The 13,452-nt window shown below is 40.3% G+C and overlaps 1 protein-coding gene across 1 annotated transcript in view; it reads right to left on the reverse strand.

The window, feature by feature from the left end:
• APBB1IP (amyloid beta precursor protein binding family B member 1 interacting protein) overlaps positions 1-13,452 on the reverse strand; it is a 62,549-nt gene that overhangs the window by 9,601 nt on the left and 39,496 nt on the right. Inside the window, exons 9-10 of the mRNA XM_062567688.1 lie at positions 11,999-12,142; positions 8,924-9,034 (exon numbers count right to left, since the gene is read on the reverse strand). Coding sequence (XP_062423672.1) covers positions 8,924-9,034; positions 11,999-12,142 — 255 coding nt within the window. The remainder of the gene's footprint in view (positions 1-8,923; positions 9,035-11,998; positions 12,143-13,452) is intronic.

The following is a 13,452-nucleotide window of genomic DNA, read 5'->3' on the forward strand; positions in this document are numbered from 1 at the left end:
GGGGCTGGGAGAGACCATGGGATTGTGCAAACCAGTGCGGAAGCCAAAATCCTGCACCATCAAACTCTGGAGCAAGAGTGAACACACTGGTGATCAGGATATTACTGTAGTGGGGACTCACAGCAGCAGCAGCGTCCCAAGCCAGTGCTGTGGTAACTACATTAAAACTCGCTACATGTCTGAACACAGGTCACAGGGACGTTGTCACAGCTGAATTCCCTGTTTCTCTCCAGATGCATAGCTGGCCATCTGCACTGCACTACGAACATGTGCTGTCCTCTGGATGGGCCATAGATACTCTTGTTACTCTTTTACTCTTGTTACTCATAGTTACTCTTTTAGCTTGCTCGTGGGCACTCGCAAGGTGAGAGCTAGGGACATCTCATGCTGCAGCCCGGGGATATCATCTCATTGCCCCCAAGACATCCAAACTGCAGAGCAAACCCAACATCTGCCCATGCTGCAGGCAGCTGTTGGGCTGCTCAGAGCAGTGTCCACTCCTGCACTGAGGACAGGACACACTGACAAACACTCCCTGTTTCCTTCTACCATTTCTTGATTGTGTGACCAAACACAGTTAAAACCATTAGACAAGTCAGTCTTAACAATATCACTTAAAGGAAACTATAAGAAGGCACTTATCTGTGTAGCCCAGTACACATCTCATGGACATGGGTTGCCTTACCACCAACAGAGCCAAGAGAACCAGGAGAAGCAAGCAAAGACACTGCAACCTTGGATAAATTCAACTCTTCAAGCTCTTTTCAATCAGCACCTAGCAATCTTGCTCTAATGTGTTATGTCCTACTGAACCCAGCAGATGGCATCAAAAAGCTTTCAAAATGATAAAAGCAAGGATTTTCTTCTCCTTTTTCACAACTAAGAACAGTCCAATGACCCCATATATCTCCCCTCATTTTCAGAAACCACATCTACCAACTTTATTAAAAGAAAAAAAATCTCTAATTTAATAGACAATTCATGCAAACATTTGGGAGAAAGCACACTCTGCATAAACAGAGCAGAGGAGGAAATGGTATACAGCAAGCCAGGTGGCGGTGTCGGACAACCCTGCTCTGGGAAGTCAGAGGGGCTGCTGCAGGCCTTCTTGCTGGGGTACCCCACCAAAATCTCAGTTTCACAAGAACATCTGTACTGGGTCAGATCAACTGTCCTCGAGCCCAGTAACCTCACTCTGACAGTGGCATAAATGAGAGAAGAGAAAGAAGAGGACAAGCTTACATGATACTTCCTTCTCAGTACTCTCCCTGCTTGCAACTGTTTTCAGCTCAGGGGATTTTCTGAGCAGAATGTGCTTTACTTGTATTTAGATTGTTCCACAGATTTATCTTAAGTACCTCTTTGAGGTACTTCAGCTTTTTCTTGAGCCCAAATAAACTTCTGGCATCCACAACATAACCTCTAGTAACAATTTTCACAGTCTATTACACAATCTATGGAGAAACACCTCCTTTTGCTCCGAATATGGATGCTACTAGCTGCACTTTATGTTCTTCTTTTGGAAGAGACATTGACCAACTGATCCCTAGCCCTACCTCTCCATGCCACTCACAAGCCAAGAAACCCACATCACATTCCTGACAAGTCATCTCTTTTCCAGCCGGTAGACTCCTGGTCCATGCAGTCGTTCTTCTGAGGTCCTCTCTGCTAGGACAATCTAACTTAACTCTTGGTATTCGTCAGGGAGGCCTACTCTAGATTACTTCAGTCAGTTACTTGATCAAATGATTGTCACAAATATATTCTGTCAATCAGGATCCAAACTAGCAATATGCTGAACACCTACTTCTCATAAGGAACATTAAATGCCTCAAAGCCTTGCTGGCAGTTTGTTTCTTAGCATCAGCTAAGAACCATACTATCACTCTGGCAGAAAAAAAGAGAGTTCTTGTCACTGGCTCTCTTTTTATGGGTAACTTTACCTATAATACATGAAACACAGCTTTGTACTGGACCCACAGCCCACTGCACTAGGCTGGAAGTAACTCCACCTTTATTGGGCTTTGGATCAGGCCTGCTACATGCTACAAGAGCAGAGGTTGCCTGCTGCACCTCTGTACAAAGCCAGGCCATGGGTCTGAACATCAGAAAGCACTAAGATCAACACCGAGGGTTCATACCTGTAAGAGATTACTACAAAGCAGCTCAAATGGACATACTTGGCTTCCTGTGGACTGCAGATACACGAAACATGCAACTTTAGATAGGAAAGCATAAAGCTTTGGCTAAGAATTGTCACACACACATCTCTCCAGGAACTTGCTCACTTGGGAAGTAGTGGTTAGTGACATTGTTTTGTCTGCACAAGTGGCAGAAGTCTCTGCTGTTGATCACAACTGTTACAAGTTCAGATCTCCACCAAAAACTTCAGGTGACATACAAAATTCATGAAATACTGCATAAAAATGCTGACTTAGGATGTTCAATTCAGATAGGAATTGGGACAGCCTTCAGTCCCAGGAAATAATGACTTGATGTGAAGATCCACGTAAACCAATTTCCTCACCTCATAGCTCCTGAGTTTCAGGATAATTGTTTACTACAGAATACAGAGGTAAGGTGCTCTGGTTCCTATGGATGCTCATTTTTGCTAAATTGTATGTATAGCGCCTGTAATAACCTCTTTGTGAGAGTAGCAGAGATTGTAGCAATGTCAGTCATGATAGGATCACATGAGAAAATACTGCATCTTTAGACAAAATAACACTAACCTGGGTATGCCACAGCTTACATGCCTCACATGTAGAGAGAGAGAAATTATTTTGTTACGTAGTGTGTACTGTGTGCAGAAAATGTCATTACAATCCTCTGTCAGCAAAGTGAAAATATGTTCTCTGAAAAGGTTTATTCCCTTTCCTCTGAAACAACTGTCATAACACTGAATTATAAAGGAGAACGTCGAAAAAGCAGTCACCTCACAGAACGGCTGAGGCTGGAAGACCTCAGAAGTCACAGTCTGAATGAAAAGTGGTAAAATGCAAATAGAAAGGGACTCTAGAATTTTTCTCACAGAAAAAGAATTTCCCATGGTATAATGCCTGGAGAACAATCATATAGGCACTGAAATGGAATATAGTCTAACTGCAATGCCCTTTATAGATGACAAAGTTCTTAATAATGATGAATTGGTAGCGTCATTGACACTTTATGGCTGGAGAAACTGACACAGGTGAAAGTCTGGCTTGATTTTTGGAAGTGTTGGACATCAGTTACTCATTACGGCCTGAACACCTCAAACACGAGGCTGCAAAAGGTTGTGCTGTGCTCCACCAGGGAAGCAGTGAAGGGGTTTGGAACAGAATTGAGTGTTCTCCTTTTACTGAATGTCTCCTTTACAAGTATCAATTATCTACAGATAAAGAAAGCATTTGAACATAAAGAGCTTATTTTTTTGAGAGGTTTAAAAAAATATTTGTGCTCTGATTACATTTGCAGATACAAAGTAAACTCTTTGCCTAAAGAAAACAAGATAGACATTGAAAACCTAAAGCGATGGGAACTGAAAGATGTGGTTTCTATGGTCTGTGCCAAAACAAATGACTAAAAGCGGTCAGGCTGTGTGTGCATGAAATCAGAGATTATCCTAATAAAATGTTCTCTTACTTCACCTTCTTCCAATATGGAAGATGAAAAGTAAACTGAAGTTATTCAGGCATCTCGTTGGATTCCTTGCCCAAAAATATATGAATCATTGTTCACTCCCTGAGGCAGAAACAATAGCCGGAAGCATAAAATAAATGACTAGTTTTGGATCAAAAGCTTCGGCTTTAGGCCAAATTTTCCAAAAATTATGACTGTTTTTGGATACCTTACACTCTGGTGATGAACTTACGCTATTTTGAGCTTGCTTCCTGGAAAAGCTAAGAACTCACAACTCCTATGATTGAAAGAATCGATACCCAGCACCTTTGAAAAATGGCTCCAGATTCTTTCATATCCGCTGCCTGCTGTTAAATGCAGTCAAATCCTGATGCTATCCCTCCTTGCATTAAAATGACCAGGCTTACCTGATCATTTGAAGACATGTGCATGAGCTGTAAAGCTGAAATAGCAACTATAAGGAATTATTCTTCAGACCTAAATTTCTCTAATTTCTGAGGCAACATTTTTAGTTAATTAGAAAGAAAAAAGCTATTGTAAACAAAGAGGACAGCTTTACATAGCAAATAAAACAGAAATGCTATTATACTCCTTTTCTCACTGTCCATTCCCTGTCCTTATTCTCTATATTGTTTACACATTTTCTTGCAAAATTGTGTGCACATACTAAGTCCATAATTCCATATACCTGAAAGTGCTCTGCAATAAAGAATATTTCTACTTTTGTTTTTTTTTCCAGTTTATCTAACAATGAATTTTAAACTGAAGTATTTATCTGAAGCATTCATGCTAATGCAATAGTTTCCAAAACTTTCACATAAAGAACTAGAAAATTTCCTGTTGTGTATCCTTGTTTCCTCTGCTAATCATTTGTTCTTCTTCCCACTATCTTCTGTCTCAAACACTGCTAAAACCCATCTTCTACGCCCTTAGATGCCATTCTGTTGAATGCATTATGTAAATGACTCAGTCTGCAAAGGAGCACATGCGGTAGGAGGAGGAAGGAATGAGCAGTGGAGCAACTAAACACCAAATTACCTGCTGGAATAGCTCCACTGTTGGAAACAGAAGCTATTCTTCTTGAAAATTTACTTCCAAAATTCTGTGGGTCATTAGAATTTTTTTAAAAAATTGGTAGCTTCCAATTTACACCAGGAAAACTTCTATAGATCACATCTGTGGAAATAGAGGATGATTTGCCTTTGTCTCAGTTTATCCCCAGGAAACCAATTTTTTCATCCTAGATTAATTCAGCATTATGCACCATTACCTCCAGATTACTCAAGCACAACCAGCACCAATAGACTATAATTAAATTCACTCTTTGTCACTGGCACATCAGACTGGCTAAACTAGCAAATTTGCATATAGATTACCTTGCTTTTTGTCTGCTTTGAAGCACTTTAAACATGGCACAACAAAACCAGCTCCTGGGCTAGCACGCACACACACACACTCAACACACAAAATAAACTTTACATTTTACTGTGATCACAATTTCTGTTCAGTGCAATGGAAACTGTCACTAGGAAGACGAACAGATGCCTTCCTTCAAGGTGGAATCTCTTGTTGACAAGGGCTTTCAGTCTCTGAATATAAAATAAATCACAAAAGGTCCCATTCATTTCTACAGCATTCCCCAAATAACGTAGTAAATGGTGAAAAAGAAGATCTACAGGGAATCCGTGAATAAAAATGTTAATATAAATGTTTGCATTTGTAAATGCAAACAAGACTTAAGGAACCAAACCCCTCCAACTTGTGCACTTGCTGTGGTGCACAAAATTACTTCTTCCATGGACAGAGATCTCTGTTCCCTTTCCATTTCTCTTCCAAGAGCTGCCATCCATCTCCACGGGGTGGCAGGTAAAGCGTGCTGCCACCGGCTCCCTTCTCCTCTGCTGGGCAACAGATCCACAGCCCTGACCTTCGCAGATGCTGGGTTTAGTGAGCGTCTTCTTTCACACTTGGCTGCCCTTTTCTTTACTCTCTTCTGCACACTGAGGTTCTGGGATAGCTTCCTCAGGCCATGATATTACTGTTCCACTGTACCCACTCATTGCTACTAAGAAAAGACTGATTTTATCTGATGTCAAAGTGAAGGGTGGGATCTTTAAATTTTCATGTTACATTTAGGCCTAAGAATTCCTGAAATCCAGCTCCACTGGCGCCTCTGCCCTTGTCTGCACTCTCATCTTCAGGATTAGCCTCTGCCCTTGTCTGCACTCTCATCTTCAGGATTAGCCACTGCTTTGCTGCGCAGGGACAGCTAAAGGGGATGCTGCTCTGGTCCACACCAATGAGCCACCTGTGCTCTTTTTGGTTAGTCTCAGCTGGGCTTTCTCCTGCCTCTGAAACGAAACTCCTGAATGAGCTGAGCAAAATGTCTTCTCCTTTGCTAGCAGACACTGAGATGCATTGTTAAGTTGGTGCTCAACTACCAAAGGATACTTCTCTCCATTATCTCCTCAGTGTCTTTATACTTAACAAACACACACAAAATCCTCCATTTTTGATCTGAACTAAAGGATATACAATAGGGTGCTGGTGTGACAGGGAGAAATTATGGGTAACAAGCACAGACAACTCATCATAATTCTCTAGCTGCAGGAAGAACGCCCTCTTCAGGATGGATCTGCAGCCCAGAATATTTGCATTTGAGCTAGTTTAAGCTAGCTGGTCTGGATGCAGCTGCCAACATCACAGGCTCCAAAATGCATCCCATCTGCTGACTAAGTATCAAAGCAACCAGCCCATGATGTGCATAATCTTGTTGCTGTTAACACCAGCAGTCTAACTGTCAGCACCCAAGCCAGCACCAGCGAATTAGCCCAGGTATGACAAATGAAGTTGAAATTAAATGGCTGGTTTAGGAAAGGCACAGGACTGAGGGAGCTGCCTGCTCACTGGTTTTGCATTTAGGTACATATTCTGTGTGTTAGCTGGGACTGGTAGTCATTCTAGAGAAAATCATGTTGCCAGGGTTGTGGTTAGCATTAGGTACAGCATTCTTCTTTCCCAGAAATTCCTGACAGTCCCTTGCACATAGGTGCAAAAATGTCAGGAATTCTCTCATACAATCTCTCTTGAGGGCTCTTCCCTCCTTTAAACAGAGATGACCAAGGTTGGGGAGGAGGTGAAAAGAAATATCGTATTTTTTCTCCCAAGTATTATGAGATAGAAAGCAGGTACAAATGTTCTACCTTTAAGATGCAGATACAATTTTATTGAGTTTAGCCCAGTTATTTGTTCAGAGAGCTCATTATTCAAATGGCGACTGGCAGAAAAGAAGGGATGCTTCCTTCAAACATGAGGTCACGTTCATCTCCAGCTGAGACCAACTCACTGGCCATTTGCTACCCCTTGAATGAACAAAGAACATTTCTTCTATTCTTGAAGTAAGGATGCCAGTGAACTTAACTAGCAGCATCAGAAATAAATTGGGTGCTTTGTCAACTCAGTGCTCAAAGCTGGTTCTGAATTCAGCAGGATTTTCTGCCTTGCACAGAAACAAGATGTTGCTGTAACTGCTAAATTCTTGTATTTTTATGTCACTGTAAAGCACAAGTTGATCTTTTGCCTATAAGCTGGGCAGTGCCGTGTTAAGTTTTAGACACAGCAAAATAAGTAACTTAGCAGATGACTGCTAACTGCTTTAAGACAACAGATTCCAAAGAGCTCCTCAGGGCACTCAGAAAAATACAAGTTCCTAAAAAATGTAGTAGTCTGCTACTGTTCAAAAGCTTTCCAAATGGTGGAATAGCTTACTGGAGCTAATATGGGCTGCAGACTGATCTATTTTCCAAAATGCAAAAATCTCCTTTGATTTTGGAGCCATCCTCACAGAACAGCTTGCATGGGCTTTGGCTGCTCCTCTTTCACCGACCCCCAAAGACAGACTTTCACAGAATGACAGCATCACAGAATACTTTGGGTTGGAGGGCACCTGGACAGCATCTGGCCCAAACACCCCTGCTTAAGCAGGGTCATCGAGAGCAGATTGCCCAGGACCATGTCCAGTCAAGTTCTGAATATCTCTAAAGATGGAGATTCCACAACCTCTCTGGGCAAACTATTCCACCTTCATAGTCAAAAAGTGTTCTCTTATGCTTGAGTGGAATTTCCTGTGTTTCAATTTGTGCCCGTTGCCTCTCCTTCTGACACTGGATATCACTGAGAAGAGTCTAGCTCCATCTTCTCTACACCTTCCCACCAAGTATTTATACACATTGATAAGATCCCTCTGAGCCTTCCATGCTAAACCATCCCAGCTCTCTCATTCTTTTCTCACTTCAGAGATGCTCCAGTTCCTTAATCATCTTAGGGACCCTTTTTTTATTTAAGTTTGTGTTTTTCAGAAATAAAACTTACTTGCTGATTTCAGAAAGAGCACCCCTTTTTAAAAATAATGATAAAGCCTTTTTTGCAGAGACATTTGTGGAGAATTGCAGTAGTTAAACATCTCAGCTGTGTTAATTAGAAACATCTGTTACAGAAAATTAGTCTGAGCCTATAAACCACTTCTGCTTGGCCACATGTAAATTAGGCTAGCAAACATTTTGAAACTGTACAAAGTGCTAGAAACATGCAGCTACAACCAGAAATGTGGTGTTATAACTGACCTCTTCTGTGAGTCTGTTTCCTGTGACTATTTTCTGAGCTGACAAGATACTGTGCTCTCCAACATCTTGTTTGTGCTGCAAAGCACTTAGCTAGAGAAGCAGCAACAAGATTATCTTCTGTCTTGTACACAGTAATTGCATTAATGATAGATAAAAATCAAGATCTAATTACTCCAGTATAATGCCCTAGAAACATACAATACTCCAGGGGACCACAAAGCTCCATTCCTACTACCTGGAGCTATAGGTAAACCATGGCTTTTTGTTCCTTTCCTGAGAGGAAGGCAGAATTCCCAGGCTGTTTGCGTTGTTACCAACGGGAACGGCAGCAGGTACGTCGTGGTATCACATGAGTGGGTGAACAAAGGCCTTGGGCATCCTGCCAACAATAGTCTTGCTATAAAATATGCAATCTGAGATGCAAGATTTTGCATCTCTGTTCAACAAATTATTCAATAGCTATGATCACACCATAATCATAGGACTATCAGTCCTTAAAATTAGGAAGATTCTTAGGGTATGTTGCTGATCAAGAACTAACTGAAGTAGAAAATAGCCAGAATTTTGCAGAAGGCATTCTATCCCATAAAAGATCAGGATCCTTGGAGTTTGATATTAACATATGTGCATATGAAAAAAAAATGTATATGACATTTGCAGAACCTTTTCTTGTATATTACCTTTAAAACAAAGCAGTGATCTGTAGGTGCCTTGTACTTCACTTTGTGTTGAGTACCATAATAAACGTTCATATTTTCAAATTGAATGAAGCATGCCAGATCTCGGGATGTCTACAAATAAAAATCAAACACACCATTGTTAGAGGGAATTAAATTTTGATACATGGCTCATTAAAGGACTGTTTTCAAAGTGCATGAATGCTGATGCTTTTTTACTTTTTTTTAATTGTCATGGAGTTGACTAAAGAAGAATTTTAAGCATATGCACTCTTAATCTAACAACTGGAAGAGGGTCAGTATATATTGAGAATAATATGTACCACTAACATTTTTCTGCTGTTCTGATTTTACTGTGGTTCCGTGCTTTGTGTGCAGATTTTGGCTAAAGACTAATAAGACTGAATAGAAGAAACATAGTAATAATTTCAGTAAAATGCATATAGACCTAATCGTGCCCTTACAGTTCTGAGGAGAGAAAAAAGGTTTTGTGTTCTAAATTACTTTAGGATCTTGCTTTTCCTTCATATTGGTTAAAAAATGTAAACTCTCATCAGGAAATAAACACATATTTCATCTGTTCTGCTTTGATTTTTCTCAAATTTCCTGGCACCATTCCTTTTCTGTTTATCATAATATTTACTCACTCATAACATGTTGCTGAAGTAACAAGGTATCTGTTGCTGGCACACTTCTCTGTGCAGAAGAATTCTGCACACAAAGCATATCTTTTGCTATCCTTTGGAGGGAAATGCAAAAATGGCCCTGTCAGCTAGTCACTGCTGGCTAAACTGAGAAATCCTGAAAATGTGAAAAAAGAGAATAAATCCCGTTCCCTCTCTATTGCTAAGAACAGGGTTATATTTCAGCATATGATGATTATTCTGTGCTGCTATCATTCTTATTGTTAGTTTTATTAAGATAGGCCCTTCAGCTGGGTTTACTTATGCTGATACATTTATAAACTCCGCAGTTAACTGGGTTTGCTAGTAAGATTTTTGAGGAGAGGAAAGTCTCCATATTCTATTTGGATAGATTCTATCTAGCCCTATCTAGACCTGTTTATGGCAGCTAAAATTAATATACATGCAGTTGTTGTTTTCTTCTAAGTAACGAACATATTTTCACACAAGGGACAATCAAAGACACTTATTGCCACTACTTCTGCAATTTTAACCCGACCAGATTAATAGAAACGAATTTTTAAATTGTCTGCAATTTCAGTTCTGCTGTTTTGCAGTCCTGTCCATTAACAGTACTTTTTTGAATCACATGCAAGTAGACTAATGCTGAAGAAAGAAATTAAGATGAGAATGCTGAAGGATGCCTTGTTTGTTTAAAAAATAATAAAAAAAAGTTTGTAAAATTATCTGAAAGTGTTCCTACATCTTCAAAGGTTTGCAATATATTTTATATCCATCATAAAGTGCCAAAGGTACACCAGACTTCTTTACTTTTTAATAAAAAATGAAAACACAATCATATGATGAATTTCTAAACCGCTGCAGCAACTGAAGATATTATTATTCACCAGCTGTTTGTTTCTGTACCTCAACGAAAGATCACTGTACTCACAGCTGAACCACTGTGGCAAGTCCCATGAGTGTCCCCACCTTGACTTCAGATGAACTTGGCTGAGGAGCTCTCCTGAATCCTGCTGCAGTGCTTTAAGATGTTCATGCCCTCCCTGCACACTGCTCACCTACCAGAGATTACTGTCTCCCCAAAAGAGATCTGTACCTGAACCTCAGCTGTTCCAACACAGAGTCCAGTCATTAGCTTAAATCGCCATGTAGATTTGGGCTAAGAGACTGTATCTGGACAGGCCGATGCATGGACACAACATCCTTTTGCTGAAGTTGCTACTGAAGCAAATAGGTGAGCGTGGCACTATCTTAAAGAGCCATGACTCTCTCCTAAAGAATTTGAGTCAAAGTGCTAAATCACTGTGACTGGCCAGGCTGGTAGGGCAGCGGGTTCAGAGCGCTCCCACAGTTCCTTACTACGGCTCAGTTTAGGCAAGGTGGTACAAAGGCTGCAACGACTGACAGGCAACAGAGTGTTAAACCAGAACAGCTGTTGCAAGGTGACTGCCTAATTCCACCCTGATCCTATGTTTGCAGTCCACCAGCAGAAAAAGGAAAGCACTTTCCACATCTCAACTATGATGGAAAGTCACTGAAAGATGAAAAAAAAGGTTAGCGAAGTATCATACATGCTTGCCCTGCTTAGGCACTCTGCTGCTGGCCATCGGTGGTGGCAGTCTACAATGAAATGTCCTAGATGGCCTTTTCATTTGACCACTCAAATACTCTCTTCTCTCAAGTGCTTTCCAAATAGAGTTCTAATTTTTAATTAATAAGATGTTGTGTGTGTGCAAGAAGATTTGAGGACTGAAAGACATTGTATCAAGGTCAAGTAAAGTCGCAATAAAAAGAGCAGCCAGCTGCCCTCATATGCAACATACCTAGGACTGCTTTGGTTCTTCAGGGCTGGTAATTTAGACTCTTAAAATACTTTGCAATAGTAAATGTCAGTGCATCTAATTCTGTCAAATGGACACCTCTGTCTCACTTCTTTTATACAAAGGGCAATCTTAAAAAGCAGTAAAAGATGAATGTATTCTCTAGGTAAAGACCACTGTAGATAAAAGATGCTTTTTGCCTGATGGTTACTAGCACAGAAAGTTCTTACCAAAGCCAGATTCCTCTTTCTGTGACAAGAAATGAGCTTATTTGAAAATTATTAAAACATTCTTCCACAAAGAAACTGTATAAGTGAAGCGTTATTTGCAGCGTAACACCAGCTGATGGGCGCTGTATTGTTTTTCTTTCCCCCCTCATTGACTTCTGAAGAAGCGCTATTTCATTAATGCTTTTATGAAAAGGGGGGAAATGTGAGAAGATTCAGTGACAACATTCTCATATTTGCACAAATGACGTGGCCAAAGTTAAAACAAACAAACAAAAAACCCTCTCAGATGCACCAGACACTGCTCTTAAAATGTCACCTTGGGAGTTCTTCACTTTCACCTCCATGAATTGTATTATTGCTAAAAGGCTTATTTGGCTTCCTGACCTTGGTTTTTCCTTTGGGTACATAATAAATTCCAGAAGCCCGTAGAAGAAAATAACGCCTCTTCCAGGATTTTTTTCCATCTTCTTTTAAATAAAGGGCCCCTTCAAGCTCTGGCACAATGACAGATGTCCTGCAGAAGCTCTCCTGTGCAACATGAATAATATTACACAAAACAAATGGATTTAAGCAAATTAATACATAGCAGGAAAAATGCTCCCTTTAAAAATAAAGACATTTCCTGTGACAGTGAATGCATGAATACGGGAAACACAGTTATAAGGGAGTTGAATACCCTGGACAAGCAAATGAAAGTTTTCCGAAATAATGTGGTAATTTGGCTGGGCTAGTTGCATGCTCACACAGGTGAAGAAGGCTTGCAAACTGCCTGTTTTCTGAAAGGTCAAGAAAAACCTGCAAAAGGCTTTTACTAGACAAAGATGTGCCCAGTGAGGGCAACAGAAGTGAATACTTGGTACCACTTGTTTTTTCACTGCTGCTGTATCTATAGGTTCTGTAGAGAAATACTTACTCTTTTAGAGATTGTCTTTAGAGAGCACTTAGGGCTTTAGAAACAGCTAGAGAAAAAAGTCCCCCTCAATCTTTGCTTTCACTTTCAAATGCATGCTAGCATTTGCAACACTGTTTGAACAAAACATACTACTTTGCTTGAAGGACCTGCTGCTGAGCATTTTTTAATGCCAACACAATTCATGTTCTCATTTAGAAGTTACCAAGACTTCTGCTGGTTGAGATTTGGTGCCTTCATGATGAGAAATTGATTTGGGGAATCCCCAGACACCTGGGAACAGCATCTTTTTCCTGAACTTTTATCAAAGCCAAAATGCTTGCCCCGGAGAACTGAGATAATCTTCTCTTTCTTATAACTCTGGATTTTTCTCTCTCAAAGCACACAACTGAATTAAAACTTTAACAGGGAAAGCAAGAGACTGAATAGACTTCCTGAAAAAATGAAAAGATTCATTTTCTGTTTTAGCACAGCTGATAATTTGAGGTCATGAGAAGCACATCTACTTCCACTCTAAAGGTAATAGTTCTGTTACTAGGAATACGAAGTCACAAGGGCTCTAAAGGGCCGAACGATGTTGCACAGTATTTCTTTCATTCGGATTTATCATTCAGATTAATACAACATTGTTTTTGCTGGTTTCATGGTACTAATCTTCATAGAAATACTAAATACAAACAGTTTCATAGCACTGGGTTCTAACAACAAAATAATTCTCCAACATTTAATTTCTTTGATAAATATACACAGGGATAGAATCCATATTCTTAGTGGTGAGCAGCAGATGCAAAGTCACAAACTAAACCTTAGATACAAAACCGCTATTATCAGCCATCACAGAGCTTCCTGTTGTTACACATTTGCCCGCAAAGCGTGAAGCTCTGCTCTTACAGGGCAGCGTTGGCGATGGCTGCATCATCAACCTAGA

This window comes from Rhea pennata, chromosome 2, assembly GCF_028389875.1.
Source record: "Rhea pennata isolate bPtePen1 chromosome 2, bPtePen1.pri, whole genome shotgun sequence".
NCBI classification, from domain to species: Eukaryota; Metazoa; Chordata; class Aves; order Rheiformes; family Rheidae; genus Rhea; species Rhea pennata.